Here is a 16,517-nt window from a genome sequence, read left to right on the forward strand (position 1 = left end):
ACACTGACTTTGCTTTAATCAAACTTAATCATCAACTGCTGCGCTCACTCCTGTTGCAATACCACGTCTGACCACACAGATTGGCAGGCGTTTTATATACGTTACATACCAGAGGGGCGCTGTTTCACTCTTTTGATGAAAATAAAAACGGGACAGCATGGCTGCAACAATGAGGTTTTGGCAAAGGAGCAATAAAATACAACCAGTATTTGTGGCTACAATATGTATTTAAAACTTTAAAGACCCTCTCTAGTCGAAATGAAATGTGTTACCTTGTTAACATGACAATAAGGTGTTTTATTTTATTTTATTTTATTTTACTTTATTTTATTTCACATACAGTCATCCTAGTTTGTTTGATTGTTTTTAATATTTCTGTAGAATCACAATTCAAAAGCAATGTCGTGATTTTCATTATTTATTTATTTATTAAATTATTATTTCTTTTGTCAATTTCAAATTGACAAAATTTGAAATTTTCTTCTTCTTTAATGGGAGGATATGAATAAATTTGAGGACGACTTTATGTGCTAGAATGCATATTATGAGCAAAATAAGTACTCTATGCCTTGGGAATAAGCTGTAACGTTTAATAGCTATATCTAATATATATTGCAGATATCTGTAATTTAATTTAAAAAAACATGTAGTTACATGTCACAGTAATACAAAACAAAACGTGAAATATGTTTTATTGTGAAATATTTGGTTATTTTTGTTTAACTTTCATAAATGATTTAGCAAGTACAACAAGTTATACGGAAAAAACACAAATATTGGAAGAGAGTTTAATCTGAATGGAACAGCAGTCTGGCGTTTCAGAATGGTTTGTAATATATGAAATGTATGTGTAATAATGTAATAAAACGTAATATTCTGAATCAATGGTATGATGAGAAATAACGGTAAAAAAAAAAAAAAAAGTCAGGTTTTTATACGGCCTTGAATTTCAATGTGTGAAAAAATCTGCTGAAAGTGGGTAAAAAAGAAAAGAAAAAGTAAATTAAAATATTATCCTGAAAAGTACTCGATATGTCAATCTAAAGGCCTCTGATGACTCAGGATGGAATAACCTAATTGCGGTTTCTTTGGAAATTACTTCAATGGTATTTTGCGACATAATATATATATATATATAAATATAGAAAAACCAACAATGTACATTTTGTGACAGAATGTGTTGATTTGTAGTTCAAGTTAAAATTTACGATCAAAGATTACTTTTGTTCTCAAGAACTCAGACATTGAAGATTATTACAGTTTCAATGGTAGTTTAATTTTAACATTCAACATAAGTATCAATTATCATCACTCACATAATCATGTTTTATTTTTTTTTTCAAACCTAGGACCTATACAATGGAAGTGACTGACTTTACAGTTATTTTTTTTTGTCAATAACTAATAACTGAGGTGTTTTATTCTGCTCACAATGAAGAACTAAACCATTTAGGATGAGGACAAGAGGGTGTGAAGAGAGAAAGTTAAGGGGGGGTAGCAGGTAAAGGTTTGATGTGTTGTGATAATGGGAAGAGGCAAAGAATTAGAACGAGAAATGAATGGGTGGAAGGAATTGAAGCGACATCATGGGCATGACGTGAGGAAAAGTACGTGAGTGAAGCAGGAACAGGATGGAGAAGGTGCGTAGAAAAGAAGCGAGGCCAAGGATCAGGTAGAAGAAACACAAGTGTAATGTTAACAGACAAGGATAACACTGATATGTTGCAAACCTAGATAACATAGCTGTAAATGAACTGCAAACATGTGGCAATACTTTGAATCTGTTGTAAACAAAGCAACAATGTATAAAGTAAACAGTACAGTAGTAGTTACATCATATTCTTTTGCTATACTTTTAATTGTGTTAGTCAGCTATGGGCAGTGAGGAACTGCGCTGGTGTTGAAGTTTTCTTCAGCTGTGTTGTAGTTTCTTGCTTGAAATCGGATTCTGACACAGTTACAGAAGATACGTGGCAGCTGAATCGTTGCTGTGGAGGTTTGCTGTGATCAGACTGGAGCACTTTGTCTTTTGGTCAACAACTGAAAGGCACTTTTTACCCTCCACCCCGCACTGTCAATGACATTTCAACATTACCAACTCGTTCAAAAGCTTCACCTTTTAACAGTTTTGAAGTACGTGCCTCATGGATTCCTTTCCTTTGCACCTTAATGCACATCACGATTCACCAAAAATGATAGAGCTACATTTAAAAAGAAAACCTTATACCACAGCGAATGCATCAATACTGTGTTTCATAGGGCCTTGAAACAGAATCTGATGAGGAGATAGGAGTTTTATTTGAGCGTTGTTTCCTTTAGGAACTACAGAAGGCCACCACAGAATCTGGATTGTGTTTTCAAGGAGTCACTTGCCACATGTGACACAACAATAACTATATACTCATCCGAAATGACCAATCAGTCAGTAGCAGCTGTTGAAATGATAATTATATTGCAGCATCACTTTTGAATTTCTAAAAAAGCACACACTGAACTTGTATAACTCAACTTATCCATTAAGGCAAATGCAGACGACTTTGGTGTGACTGTATTCAAACAGCTTTCTTGCCCAGTCAGAAAGTCATCTTGTTGAGCAGCCACTGAAAGAGCAACTTAAGCAGTTGAAAATGTTGTATTTGCTGTTTTTTTCTCCAGTAGTTGAACACCTCACCTTGCTCCAGTGATGTACGAGTGTACTGCAGGATGTGTCAGTACGCTGCGGCATCACTGTTGGCTAGAGGTGAAACAGGGAACACCGCTGATCACAACCAGCTACACCGAGCAAGTAGTTATGTGAATGGGTGGTGCGATTACAGATGTCTTCCTATTTTCTCCTGGGCCTATGTTATGAGCTCTCAAGGCTCATCAGGGATGCGGAGTCAGCCTAATGCTGAATGTACAGTATGATTTTCACTGTTCTTTATTTGAACGGGAGTTCCTGATTTATGATAAACTCCTAATGAATAGCAGATGTCTTTCAGGTTCTCGTGTCAAACGTCATGTGGCTCCAAGTCTGGCGTGCAACAGCAAACTAGAGAATATCACAATATTAACAAACTGTTAAAGCATCTCTGTGGAAAGAGTCTTTTATGTGAACTCACATGTGAGGATGATGTCCATTATATAGTGAAGCAGGTTAGCTAGGCACATACAGTTCCCTTTTAGCCTCCAACAGAGAGGGCAACAAAAGACTGCCACCTTTTCCTTGTTGTGGAATGTGAAACGGAGCTCCTCTTTCTCAGCTCTCTTCTCTCAGTGTCCAAAGCCTCCCACACGTCGACACTCACATTAACATCATGCAAATACACTTAGAAGATATAAAATTCATTGGGTTAGGGTAAATATTTATATAGATTTATACATACATATAAATTCATATACTTTTAAGGAATGTTAATCTATTTTGCTGTGTACTTCTTCTTCTTACAAGGTACAAAATAACTTTTTTTTTATACTATGTAACACATTATATAATCAACATATTAAAAAACAATTCATCAGTCCTTTTATCATCTTTTAGAAAACAAAATCCATAATAAAAATAAGTTCTATGTTTTTTCTCACTTATATCTTACAATATATTTTCTCTCTGTCAAAAAACACGCACACATGTCCCATTGTTGTTTTTGTATGTAGTTTCTCTTGGCAGCAAAATTGGCAGCGGTCGAACAAGATGTGGAAATTTCAAAAAGAAAAAAAAAAAAAAAAAAAATCACGTATTGCTGGTGGTCATCAACGTGGGAGAGCGACAGCCTCGTTGACGTGCAGAATTCACAAAATGGCAGCGGTGGGTGTTGCAAAACAAACAGACAAACTGCTGTACTGTTACAATGGGCATTTGGAGCAGCCACATTCCAGAGCGGTTTCCATCTCCTCTGAGTACGAGGTGCCGTCAGTGCAACGGAAAACCACCTTTCTCCGTCTGCTCTTGGTGATGCCGCAGCAGACACCAGGGGGCGCTGAAGCCTGGCAGGATCTGGGACAATCCATGCGGGGGACCTTGCTGGTGGATGTGCATGTTCTCATGGCTTGGTGGCGCCTCAGCTGCTCTCTCACCATTTCTCCTTGACAGGTGAGCTCTGCACGTTGGTGGAGAACGAGAGACACACATTAGAACATCTTAGAATATATGTCAAATCCATACATGCAGTAATCTCTCTTGATTTCTTCCAACGTTACCTGTGTCGCAGGTGGGTCCGGTGTATCCTGGCTGACAGAGGCAGACCGGCCCTCCGTCTTCGGACACGCGACACTCCCCACGTCCGCAGCGGTGCCCCCTGCAGGCTGGAGGCTCCTGCCGTCGGTCACAGTACTGACCCTGATAGCCCTCGTTGCACTGGCAGCTGTAAGACTGACCCTTTGGCACGCAGAGACCGTGAACGCATCTGGAGAAAGAAAAGGAGAAAGGACAAAGGAAAGACAGGTTAGAGTGGAGTACACTAGGGTTGGTATGTAGCTTTACTTATGGTTGCATAAATGCATGCTTTGGAAACAAATGACTAAAAGACATGCTCTTGTGGGACATTCATGGCATTATAAACGTCACAAATGCATGTAAAAGCTGGGAACTAAAACTCAACCAGGGAAACTTATGTGGATGACCACAATCTTAGACACAAGGTTATGACATCTGGCTAAATCCACACTTTTTTTTTCTTTGACTGCATCCGTGATGATAGTCTTCAGTTGTTTTAATGCTAGTTTACATTCACATCAATCTATTTAATTTAGGGCTGCAATGAATAAAATTAACTAGGGATGTCCGATATTGGCTTTTCTGCCAATATCCGATATGCCGATATTGACTCTCAGTTTCCAGTTTCCAGTTTCCAATTCCGATATCAACCGATACGATATATGTTTGTTACTGCGGCCACATTATTTTATCGGTTTTCATTACCGGCAAAAATACCGATAACGTTATTGACAGATATTACATTTTTATGCCAATATTGGACATCCCTAAAATGAACAAATCAATCAACATTAAATTGATATACATGGTAAGATGTCAAAAACAGAAGCAAATGGCCTTCACAATTCTAATTGCTGAAGATGACACCTCTAAAGTTCTTGCTTTTTTAAATTTTTTTAAATCAAGCAATACACAATGAAAAGCTATTCCATGTACATTTAAAAAGAAAAGTATTTGAGGGGCTAGAACCATCACCTGTTTGACATGTTGAACTAAATTAACAAAACTGCTGATCATTAATTTGCGGCATAGTGACTGTTCAAGCAGCACTTCTTAGACAGTAATGAATCAGTTGTCAAGCGTTCAAAGTGTCATTCACCTGCTAGCTATGTAAATGTGCAGCTATAGCACAGAGGTGTGAGCGACACGGTAAATACATGTGTGTTTTTGAACATCTATATCGTATCCATTTCAGTCTCTGCTGGTTGATTCACCTGCTGTTCTGACACTGGTTAGTGGCTGTCATCTCGTCACACAGGGCTCCGCTGCGTCCTGGAGGACAATCACAAGTTACCCCCGTCTCCCCTCCCTCTCTGCAGGCACCCTGTGCACACACGCTGCAGGAATGACAGCCGGCAAGAATGCCATCAGCCTGCTGACAGAACAGGAAAGGAGTGACACACTGTTAGGAAAGACACAGACAAACGTTTTGATGCCGCATTAATCGACATTAAGAGTCCAGTGTAAATATGGTGCCGGATTGGAGAGATAAGATTTGTACTTAGCCACTGCTGGCATTGCTTTGTTGAGCCCTAACTTCATGAAAACAAATGCTCTGGTAACCTGCTCTAAACTCACAACAGAAGAATTACTCTTGTAAAATTCTGCACCATGATTTTTCTGACTAGATATTCCTGCTGAATGTCTTTTTTCTCCTTCTAAACAGTCTGTGCTGATCTGTTAGCAGCTCAACTTACAGGCCAAACTTATAGCTGAATGAACTGGGATGAGTTACAACACCAATTTAGGTTAAAGATTTCTCAGTAAAACGTTTAAGGCTTCCTGATAGAGCCTAAAGAACATCTGTTGTGGTACAATTTGGGTAAATATTACTGTATGTACGTGCGTACTACGTTACTACCTTGCTTCCAACCGCTTGTGGCCGTCCTCCTGTGGATCTGTAACTCAGGTCTTGAGCTTCGCCGTTGATCCGGACATTGTGAATGCAGCCATTAAAAGCCTGAGGGGAACGTTCAGGACCCGGACGTAGACCTGAGGCCACCACCTGGGATGGTACACCTGGGAAATACAGGAGAACAAGACAGAAAGAAATGGAAGAAGAAGGTTAAGAAGAAAGAGAATTGAGAACAGAACAGAGATCAGATAAAAGAATGGGAAGAAAGTAAAGGCAACAGAGGAACAAAAGACAGTCAATTGAAAGGAGGCCGTGGTTTTATTCATGGTTGGTTCTTTAGTAAAATGCAACGTTCCAGCATCACAGCTCACACTGTTGCACAATAACATTAGGTTTTTCTCCAGTACTTGAGAAAAAAGGCTCTCTTTTCTTAGAGGCGTGTCTTACCCCCCCTTTTTTGAGGAAAAGCTGAACAAAAACAGTTTTCCACTTCCTCACCACAGCCCTCGCTAGTGAGTGTTAGTGTGCGTGCGTATTTAGCATGTTGCTGGTGCCTTTATTTGTATGCACCCATGCATGGAAAGCATGTGATCACAACCACAAAAAGGCAGTAAAGACCCGGCACAAGCAGCATCTGTGTGTACATGTGTCTACATACACTGTGTGTGTGTGTCCGTACCTCCAATGTAAAGTTGGGTGTTGTGGTCGACGGACGGCTGGCGTGCTAGCTTGCCCAAGCTCTTGGGGGCACCGTTGTCCACCACCAAGCTCAGCGAGCGGTTCTGAATCAACAGCTCAACTGTGTGGAAAAGCCCGTCATTCACCGACTCAACACTACAACAAACAAACACACAAACAGAAAGGGAAGAAGGAGAGACTTTCAGCATGGTTACGATAAATGACTGTTGAATTCTATACCAGGAGACGGGAGAATGAGGGAGGGAAAAAAATGACGGAGCAAATTGGAAATGCCAGACACAAAACAGACTCTGAACATGTCTCTGTCAAACTTTTTTTTTTTCTTTCTGTGTTTTGTTGTGTTTGCAAATCGACCAAACTAAATGAAAAAGAAATTAGAGAAATCTGTGTTGAAATGCTTCTCGGAGACATAAAACAGACTGATTACATCCGTGTTCTTTTGGAAGAGATTTAAATGTGCCCTTGTCTAGGCCATGGCTTCCTCACATGGGGGTAGAGCCCCAGAACAGGTCCCCCAGCAGCACATGGACTTGTTTATTTTGATGAGCTTGAGCCTTGAGGCGAAACTAGATTTATATAATTTAATAGCCAGACTCAACCAGTTTGAACCATTGTGGTAAAGAAAGGAGCCCCCTTTTTTTGTACTAGAGCTCCAATATTTCTTGGAGGAAATAAATGTTTCCACTGAAGTGAAGTCTGCAGTGAACCAGGATCGTGACCTTTTGCACCACGTCTGACCCTGGGAAGAAAGTGTGTGTGTGTGTGTGTGTTGGTGTGCGAATGTGTGTGTCTGAGATTCCCCACTAAGTGGTTTTTGCTGGAGGGGAGACAGACAGCTATAGAGACAGTGGTTTGGCAAAGCCGAACGAAGGAGAGAGAGCAAGAGTGAGAGACGGAGAGGGAAAGAGAGGTAGATGGTGGGGTGGTGAAGTTGACTGTGCCTCCGTTCACCCAAGTTCTCGACGAACATCAAAAACAGAAAAGAACAAGTGAAGCCACTCTTTCCGCTGGTGGTCTGCTCCAGACTCCCACAGCTAAACATCAAGACAATACATCCCTTTGTCTGCAGCCGCTCATTGGTTAAGTAGCTAAGGAGCCTCGAGTCCGCTTTGACTGACAGCTGTTTATAGAGTGTTCAGATTACAGTGATGTTACATTAACAGCCAATGGAGCAGGGTTGTGAGTTCTGGAGGTGAGCCAGTACGACTTTCATAGAAACTGCTGACCACTCAGAAGGAGAAAACCAGAGAGCAGAGCAGAGTGGTACGAGTTACAACATACACTAGAACATATTAAAAGCTATTAAAAAGAGTCCAGACATGATTATGATTTACTCTGTGTTCTCTCACATGCTCTTGGCCCACAAAAGTGGTCACAAATTTCAATCTTAATAATTCTTTATGAACTAAAAATGCTCATCTGATATTTGGATGATTGATGAATAAAAATCAAGAACCGCGAGAATCTTTTGTCTTTCTGGACATCAGTCTTGTACTGCGGTTTCTAAAATAAGAACTTCACTGTAGACCCAACGCAGATGCGTACATGGTTTCCATTAGGAGCCATGTAATTTAATAATGTTCTCAAACAGGCCCGCTGCGACCAAGCAAAATGATGCTCTGCTAGCCTGAAAGATTGGTTATCTACCTCACCATCTTCCTTTCCTATCTGTACTTCTTATTCCCGCTCTTACTTTACTTTTTTGCCCATACGTCTCACATCCCTTATCGTCTCTCTACTCTTTGATTCCTCTCTTCATCCCTTTCTTGCTCTGATCACTTCTCCATCCCTAACAGTCGTTCTTATTCCTCCTCTGAAGTGTCTGCGCTTTTATTCTAAAAACCTTTGATTCCTTTTTGTCTATTTGTTCAAGTGTCTGGGCAGTAAAATCAAACGAGCAGCTCAAACAGCCGAAAACATTCTCAAACTGATTTGTTGCAAAGGAACTTCATACACTCACTTTGACACACACACATACACTCTGAGCCTGTCGTGAAACCAAAGCTCCACCAGATGGCAGTAGATGACTTGGTGTTTCCAAGTCTGAGCAGCTGCCAGCCTTGCAGGTGAGTTTGCCAACATTAGACTTCGTTAGTGTTTTGAAGTGTGCTTCCATGTTTGTAAGGGATTCTTCAAATTAAAACTACACAAACACAATTACATGAATTCATATGTTCCTCGGCAGCACCTGTGAAAATATAGATTTTTGTGATTGTTAACCATGGAGCATTTCCACGTGTTTGATGAATGCGTATCTGTGTCTGCGCGCGTGTTCATGCTTAAGTGTGTGTTTTGACTTCTTTGAAGTTGTCTGTGTTGGCCCTGTGCATTAGCAAAAACAGCCCATTATGGAATTCAATAAAAACAAATACACAGCCGTAGCAGATTTCAACTGCTTCTCTCTCTTACTCTCATTGTATTTGCCCAAAGCCACAAGGGACGCCAATTTCCTGTCAGTCCAGAATCCTGAATGAGCACATACACACTCAAATAAACTTCCCCCCAGAAGAACTTCCTAAAACCAAAAACTGGCTTTTTTTCATATAACTGACTCAAATGCAAACCCAGAAGTAATTACAGGTCATTGACTTTATCTCAAACTGAAAAAAATATTTGGATTAGAAACAACCGTGCAGATCCACTTACACTGTTAAATCTAATTAGGCACTGCTATCATTTACTTACAATGTTTCTAAACCACATTTGCTGCGTTCGAGTGTGTGCTTGCGTACGTGTGTGTCTGTGAATTGACAGTGAATCTTGTGTGTTTGCATTTTTTTGTCCGTATATGCGTTCGTGCACACGTTGGTGTACGTACAGTATGTATATATGTGTACATGCATGGTATGTATTCACTTGTTTGTGGGTCTGCGTGTGTGTATGTCTGTGCATGTGTGTCTGCAGGCGTGTGTGTGTGTTAAACAGCCCAATCTGATTAAAATGATGTTCAGCAGACAGGCATCCCAGTTCCATATTGCCGTGGTAACCTCAATTAGTCATTGCTGAGACGGCAGCTGCAGAACGGCGAGCTCCTTCACTGTTTTCCTTCCCTCTTTTCTTTTTTTTTTTTTTTCAGCTTTCATTAAACCAAGCTGCCCAGTTCATGTGGAATTTGCACATTTACAGGAGTGGACTCGTAACGTTTTGATGCCGAGTCTCAGGAATGAGCGCTCGTTGTTTCAGGCCTCTACGGTTTCACTATTCGAATGTCTCAATAGCCGCTGAGAAGTTTAAACCCTATAATGTTCAAGGATCGTCTGTGTGTTTTAACCACAGCCCTGTGGTTTTAAAGAGCCAGTTTCAGGTCACTTCACTCACCTACATCTGGGCACAAAACCCTTTTTGGAAGAGCTGCATCTGAATACGAACTGCATGTAAAAGTTGTGTGATTGTAATGGTACGAGCGAATATGCTTATTATAGGTGAAGTTTTAATGTTTTTAAATGTATCCCAGAGGCTACACAAACTGTAGGTGTGTATGTAACTACACAGTGGCACAATAAAAGGAACACCTGCTATGAGAAACAATGCAAGGGCCCTATAAAGAACTAATTCAGTATCAAACATGATTCGATTCCCTTATTCATTTCTGTATTGCCTCTGTCATGAACAGCATTACATTTAAAGATGTACCTGGTTTCTTCTTGGCATCATTTGGACTTTAACTATGGCACAGCTAAAATTTTGCCCAATTAAACTGGTCTACAATTTCAGACGTGTCTGTCCAGCTGTTTTATGAGAAAGGCAAAACAGATTCAGCCTAATCACCTCCAAACCCTTCACCAACTAGCCAAATGGCAATTTCAGAACATGATCCCTCACCGGCTTCCCACCAGCAAATACTGTCAGCGGCGTGAACCTGGTGAGAGACTTACTACCCTTTAAAAAGTAATATTTTGTGACACATCTGGCACATTAAAAGAAAAGAAAAAACTGCAACACTCGTATTACTCTTGAATGTTCACTATAATTAAGCAAAATGTTTTATACATTTCATTCAAAAATGTCCACACAAAGCGACATGATGACAAATATGGTGACTGACAAAGGGATCACCTGTTTAGCTGCCGGTAGGCACATTATAGCATCTGTGTCTCCCGTATTCTCTCTCTTCTTAAAACAGCTATGCTTCTTTCCTACATTCTTTACAACAACCCTCTTTGCATCGCTTTCCCTTTTCTTCTGTTTAACCATCCATCATCATCCTTCACTGCCCTACCTCTGTCTTTCCTCTGTCTCCTTTCCGTCCACTCATCCATCCACCCCCGCCCTCCTTTTCTTCGACTACCTCTACCTCTTCTTTATCATCCTTTTCTCCTTTCATGTACCCATCCGTCCCTGCATCCCTCCCTCTGCCGCTCGCTGATGAATAACAGTAGATGTGCTCTCTTTGACCTGATGGGAGATTACTGTGACATTTAGTAAAGGGCACCACATTAATACACAACAAACACACACTTGGTGGCTCTCTTTCCCACACACACACACACACACACACACACACAAACACACAAATGTTCATTTAACACTAGGCATGCATAACCACTTTCATGTGTTGCTAATGAGGGCACAGTGAAGGACTTGTACACCTTCTCCTGTCTCTCCTCCTGTCACTGTCTCTTCTCCTCCTTCTTTTATCTACAAATCCAAACCTCCCCACTCCTGCACATCACTTGCATGTGTTTTCATTTTCATTCCATTTGCTTTCTACACCTGCGTCTTTCAGTCCGCCTCTTTTGTTGCATTCCCTCATCACTTTTTTTTCTATTTTTATTGTTATGAGGCCGCTCTGTCTTTGACTAAAGGCGCATGCACGTACACAGTTTAGCTCGATATCCTTTATGCATGCTCTTATGAACAGCGTCTATGCACATGTGTGTTCCTGGGTCTACATGTCTGAAGTACAGGCCTCTTCTTTGTATAGTGCAGACTGAAAGATGCGTCGTAGAATTTCTTTAGTTCTGGGAACAGAAAGCTTAGACAGTGGCTGTGCAAGTCTTTCAGGGCGAAGGAAATGAATGTGACACGTTTGTTTGCATTCAAAGATTAATCCTGTCTGCGAAAAAACATTTATGACGTTGCAGGAAAGGCGTCCTGTTTGGAGGAGCCGCAAAGTCCACATAACAACGTAATGGTGGAGGATGAAGGCATAAGTCAGCAACAGGACCTTCCCCCAGGAGACCAGGGTTGGTGTTTCATGTGGGACCATTATTCTTAGACTTATGTCCATTTTCCCTTCTTTACTTTCCTTTTTCACTCGCTGTTTGGTTAAGTTCCTAAACCTACATGGTTACGTTTAAAAAAATATAATGCTTTGGTTAATACTTTCACAACGATAAATACATGTTTGAAGAAAAACATCATGGTTTGGGTTAAAATACAACCCTTTCATTACATGTTCATAGCTATTCCACCATTTTCTGGGTTATGAGGGTGACAAGACATCTAATGTATGATTGGTTGGCTGAGAAGGAGCAACAGTAAAGCCATAGAATAAGCAGTAAAGATATGCCTGATATGAAACATGCTTGTTCTACGTCAAAAACAAATGTAATCCGACAGAAATGTAATTGAGAATGCAGTTAAGTTGTATAGAAACGTAATTTGTGAAAACTGGGTTGCAAAGATGCACACAATGTGTTTTGGTGAAGGTCACTGAACTGTAAAATTTATTTGTTAAGACATCTTTATTCTAATCTTTTAGATATAGGTATCCAACAATGAAACACTCACACAATTAAATCTGTTTGCCCACGCCAAGTTTTAACAGTTCCAATTGGACTGACTCATTATTGTTCCTCTTTACCAGAATTAGTTTTACATTAGTGTATTGGTTTGGCCATGACGGCTACATTTTAGCTCATTGTGAAAACTGGCTCTCACACGGTGCCCTTCCTGGCTCTCTGGTTTCCACACAAGATAACAAACCCGGGGATCACTCAGAACCATCCCAGGGACTGGCACTGGTCCCTGGCGCTCGGTTCTACAACCGCAGTAAGTATACGGACGGTGCCATGTTTGTGATGTGCCAAAACTGCTGCTCTCAGATTGTGGTGGTTAAATAGTTACGCCATTCTGGACAGTATCGGTTCAATAGTGGCAGGGTGTTCTGCTGTGCCTGCCTAGCCATGTGGTTTGAGTCAGTTTACGATGTATCTCTAAATTAGGGCAGATAAGATAGGCCATTTGCAATGCTCAGAGTCACACAATCAAAAGATGGCACATTCAAAGGAGAAAATAGAAGCTTGTGGTAAAATGAGCCTCATCATTGGAGTTCTTCTTCCAGACTGCTAATGCTAAACATAACATGAAGGCAGTGTTTACTACATACTTAGCATTAAGCTCAGACATGGCTGATTGTATGGATTTTTGCTTTTTTCTCTTGGTTTCAATCTTCCATTTTTCATTCCTGTGGACTTGCTCATGTTCCCCCCTTTTTTTGCCTCTTGTCTCTATTTGTGTCTTCCAGTTTAACGCTTTCTATACTTCCCATTCAATCTTTCCTTCCAGCACCGCTATACACTCTCTCCGTCCCTCTCCCCCATCTTCATCTGTCTTTCTTTTACACTTTCAGCCTCCACTTCTCTCAGTTTTTCTTGCACTGTTTCTGTCTGTCTCCCTCCCAGGCGTGGCCCATGTCAAGTTAACAAGACCAGACAAGGATAATTCCCTGACTCAGTCTGTGGTTTACTTTTCCCCTCTGCTCTTCCCCCTCTTTCACTCCATCCCTCTGTCATCCCTCAGTCCTTTCTCATCCATCCTGCCGTTCAACCGTGTTTCATGGTCTATTCATTTCGGCCGCTTCTATCCATCTGTTTTACCCCTTCCATTTTCCCCCCTTTGGCGGGCAATGCATTCTACTCAGTTATCTGTTTATTGTGTTGTCTGGTATTTCATTCATGCCTTCCGTCTACCATCAGTCCATCCATCTGTCTTTCTAGATCTCTCTTTATCTGTGTCTCCCTCGTAGCTGATCAATCTGTCGTTCTGTGTGTCCCTCTGACTGTCCTCTTCCCTCTCCTACTCAACCCTTTCACTCCTGCCTCCACCCCATCCCATCTGTGCCAGGGCCTAATTAGATTCATTCCATCATTTCCAGTCTTCCATTTGATCCTTCCTTCCTCTCTAACGATCCTTTCCTCTGGTCTTCTTCTTTTTTCTCCCCCCCAGTTTGTCTTCACTGCAAGGTCAGTTTGTGTCAATTCAGGCAGAATATAGGAAATGTGTTGCTCCATTGTCTCAGATTTGGCTCATTTGGCTTCACTTATATATGATTTGGCTTTACTTATATGTGATTTAGGACCCAATACTAAGTTCTGTAAAAATATTTTATACAGAATTTTGAGAGTTCTATGTTTTCAGACCTGGGAATTTTTGTTTTTTTACCCACAAAAAATAAAAAAAGTTATCTGGGAAGTCATTTGAAGGATTCAATATCTCCACCACGATAACTCCCACAGCTGTGGAATTTGGTAGGACACTAATAAAATTGTTTCCAGCAAACCCAAACAATTGAGTTTCTTCTAGCCCTTAAAAATAGAAAAACATGCAAAATTTTCAGAAAGAAAATTCTCAAAAAGCCATTTCAATCTTACTATTGTTTTTAGTATCAGGTTTGTACAATCTTTCCTTCTTTGTAGCAGTTGCAGCTGGAGTGGGTGACACGTACGATCGGCACCCAGAAGACATTATCTGATGGAGGCCAGTTGAACAACACGGCTGGCCCACTTTGCATAAACCTTCCTCATACATCCTGCTCTTCGTCATCTTCATCAGTAGTAAATCCAGCTTACTGATAAACGCACAGGCTGCATCGTTCAAGTGTCCTCCATCTGATGACATTTGTTGTTCGCCAATAGTACGTGTTTTGACAGACATCCCACCTCCAGCTACTATGAGGAGGGAGGAAATAGTGCAAACTGGATATTAGAACTAAGAGGGATTTCAAAAAATGTCCTTTATGCAAAAGAAATACAAAAATGAAATGAAAATCCATTGAGGAATGATTCTTCCTTTCAGCGAAGCACTGAGCTCCTGTTTCACTTTGTCTTGTTGCTGTAGCACCTGCCAACATGTGTTTCAACAAACAGGAGATTTATTGTGATGTGTGTTAAATTATCATCTGTCATCAGTGTTCATTTCAAGTATATGTATGGGAACAAAATAAGATACGAGGCAAAAAAAAAAAAAAAAAAAGGTTTCATATCCTGCTCAGTTTCAACACGGAGACAAGCATCTTGTAACCTTGGATATATACTTACAACACACAGACCCCTATGCACACCAGCCAGTGTGGTCTGATGAGTCAGTTTTGGCATGTTAAAATAGCAAAAAACAGAACCTTGACGTGCTGTAATTTCTATACACAAAGTTCTAGTGATGTTAGAGGGTTCAAACCGTCGTGACCAAGACTGTATGCTCAGTAGAGAATATTAATTCATCCATACATACACACTTATGTATAAACAGAAAGGGGATCCGGTTGTAAAACCCATCATCTTTTTAAAAGCCTATTTCTTTGAACTGTTACAGGATCAAGCCTCTCCCAGCATACATCGTGATGAAGGCGACATAACACTCAAGAGGTTGATGCTAAAAAAATGACAGTGACTCTCACGGTCAAATTACAGTTTCCTACTGCATTTGATTTGCATGTTTTTTGCAAAGTGGGATTAAAACAGAATACCTTCCAACATGCATAGAGATAAGGCTCAACCTCATTTGAAAATGTTGCACTTTATTTCATTTTTAGGGGCCAATAATTACAGTTCTAAATTTCATGACTGTGGGAGGTATATTTTTGAAGATTTTAAACCCTTAAAATGGGCATTTAAGCAAAGCAAACTCTGGACAAAATCTGAGAGGAACTAACCTGGCACATGTTGTGGTTAAGGTCATATAGAGGATATACGACTCTTACACGACAAGTCATCCAAACTGCAAACCAACATCCACAGAGAATTGGACAAACTTGAGAGGGCAGTGGGTTTTTTTTATGACCAACAAACCGTCACTCTACTTGACTGACCTCCGCTCTGCTTGTGTCTCCCTGAGTAGGTCAGAGTCTCTACCAGCTCCAGGGCTGCAACTCTACAGCTGAGCTTAGTTTGAGCATCCTTGTATTATAATTATAACAGTTCAGTTGTTTGTATGCACCAGTTTACCAAAGGTCACTGAAGACAGGACACACAGCTCACATGCACCAACACAGTGCAACGCTATCTAGCTCCAGTAGCTACAGGGCAGTAGATGCACTCAACCTAACTTTAAAATCTGACAACACTGCAACAGGTATGGAACAAAGTTTCCGTCAATATGTGACAGCAGAGGCAGAACACTAACAGTCTTCTCAGCAACTGCTGAATATCTCCTCCACATTATAACAGCAGCAGCAGCAATGCTCTTGAAGTTTTGAATACTGACACCATGTTCAATACGCAGCATGGAAGCTGGAAGAAATGATCCTACTATAGTCCAAATTATACATTTTGCTTCCACATGGCCCACGCTGACTACAAAGCTGACGCAGACCTAAATTTATGACAGAGCGGACTGCATGTGTGGATCACGTGTCGACAAAGGTGTGAACACGTCAATGTATGCAGACACCAAATGTACCATAAACAGAACCACATGGATGTCTGCTGTCCATGTCCACTTTGTGTATTTAACATTTGAACACTACCACACTAACCAGCATGAAAAGGTAATTTCGCCACTTAATATCAGAACTAAAGCTTAATTGACATCCATCCATCCATTATCTAA

At 40.6% G+C, this 16,517-nt stretch overlaps 1 protein-coding gene across 1 annotated transcript in view; it reads right to left on the reverse strand.

The window, feature by feature from the left end:
- Window positions 1-1,254: 1,254 nt before the first annotated feature.
- LOC103374376 (slit homolog 3 protein-like) overlaps window positions 1,255-16,517 on the reverse strand; it is a gene marked incomplete at its 5' end in the record, with an annotated part of 63,460 nt that continues 48,197 nt past the window's right edge. Inside the window, 5 exon segments of the mRNA XM_008304453.1 lie at window positions 1,255-4,079; window positions 4,180-4,385; window positions 5,410-5,567; window positions 6,057-6,214; window positions 6,730-6,884. Coding sequence (XP_008302675.1) covers window positions 3,826-4,079; window positions 4,180-4,385; window positions 5,410-5,567; window positions 6,057-6,214; window positions 6,730-6,884 — 931 coding nt within the window.

This window comes from Stegastes partitus, unplaced genomic scaffold, assembly GCF_000690725.1.
Source record: "Stegastes partitus isolate 25-593 unplaced genomic scaffold, Stegastes_partitus-1.0.2 Scaffold2226, whole genome shotgun sequence".
In the NCBI taxonomy this organism is placed as follows: domain Eukaryota; kingdom Metazoa; phylum Chordata; class Actinopteri; family Pomacentridae; genus Stegastes; species Stegastes partitus.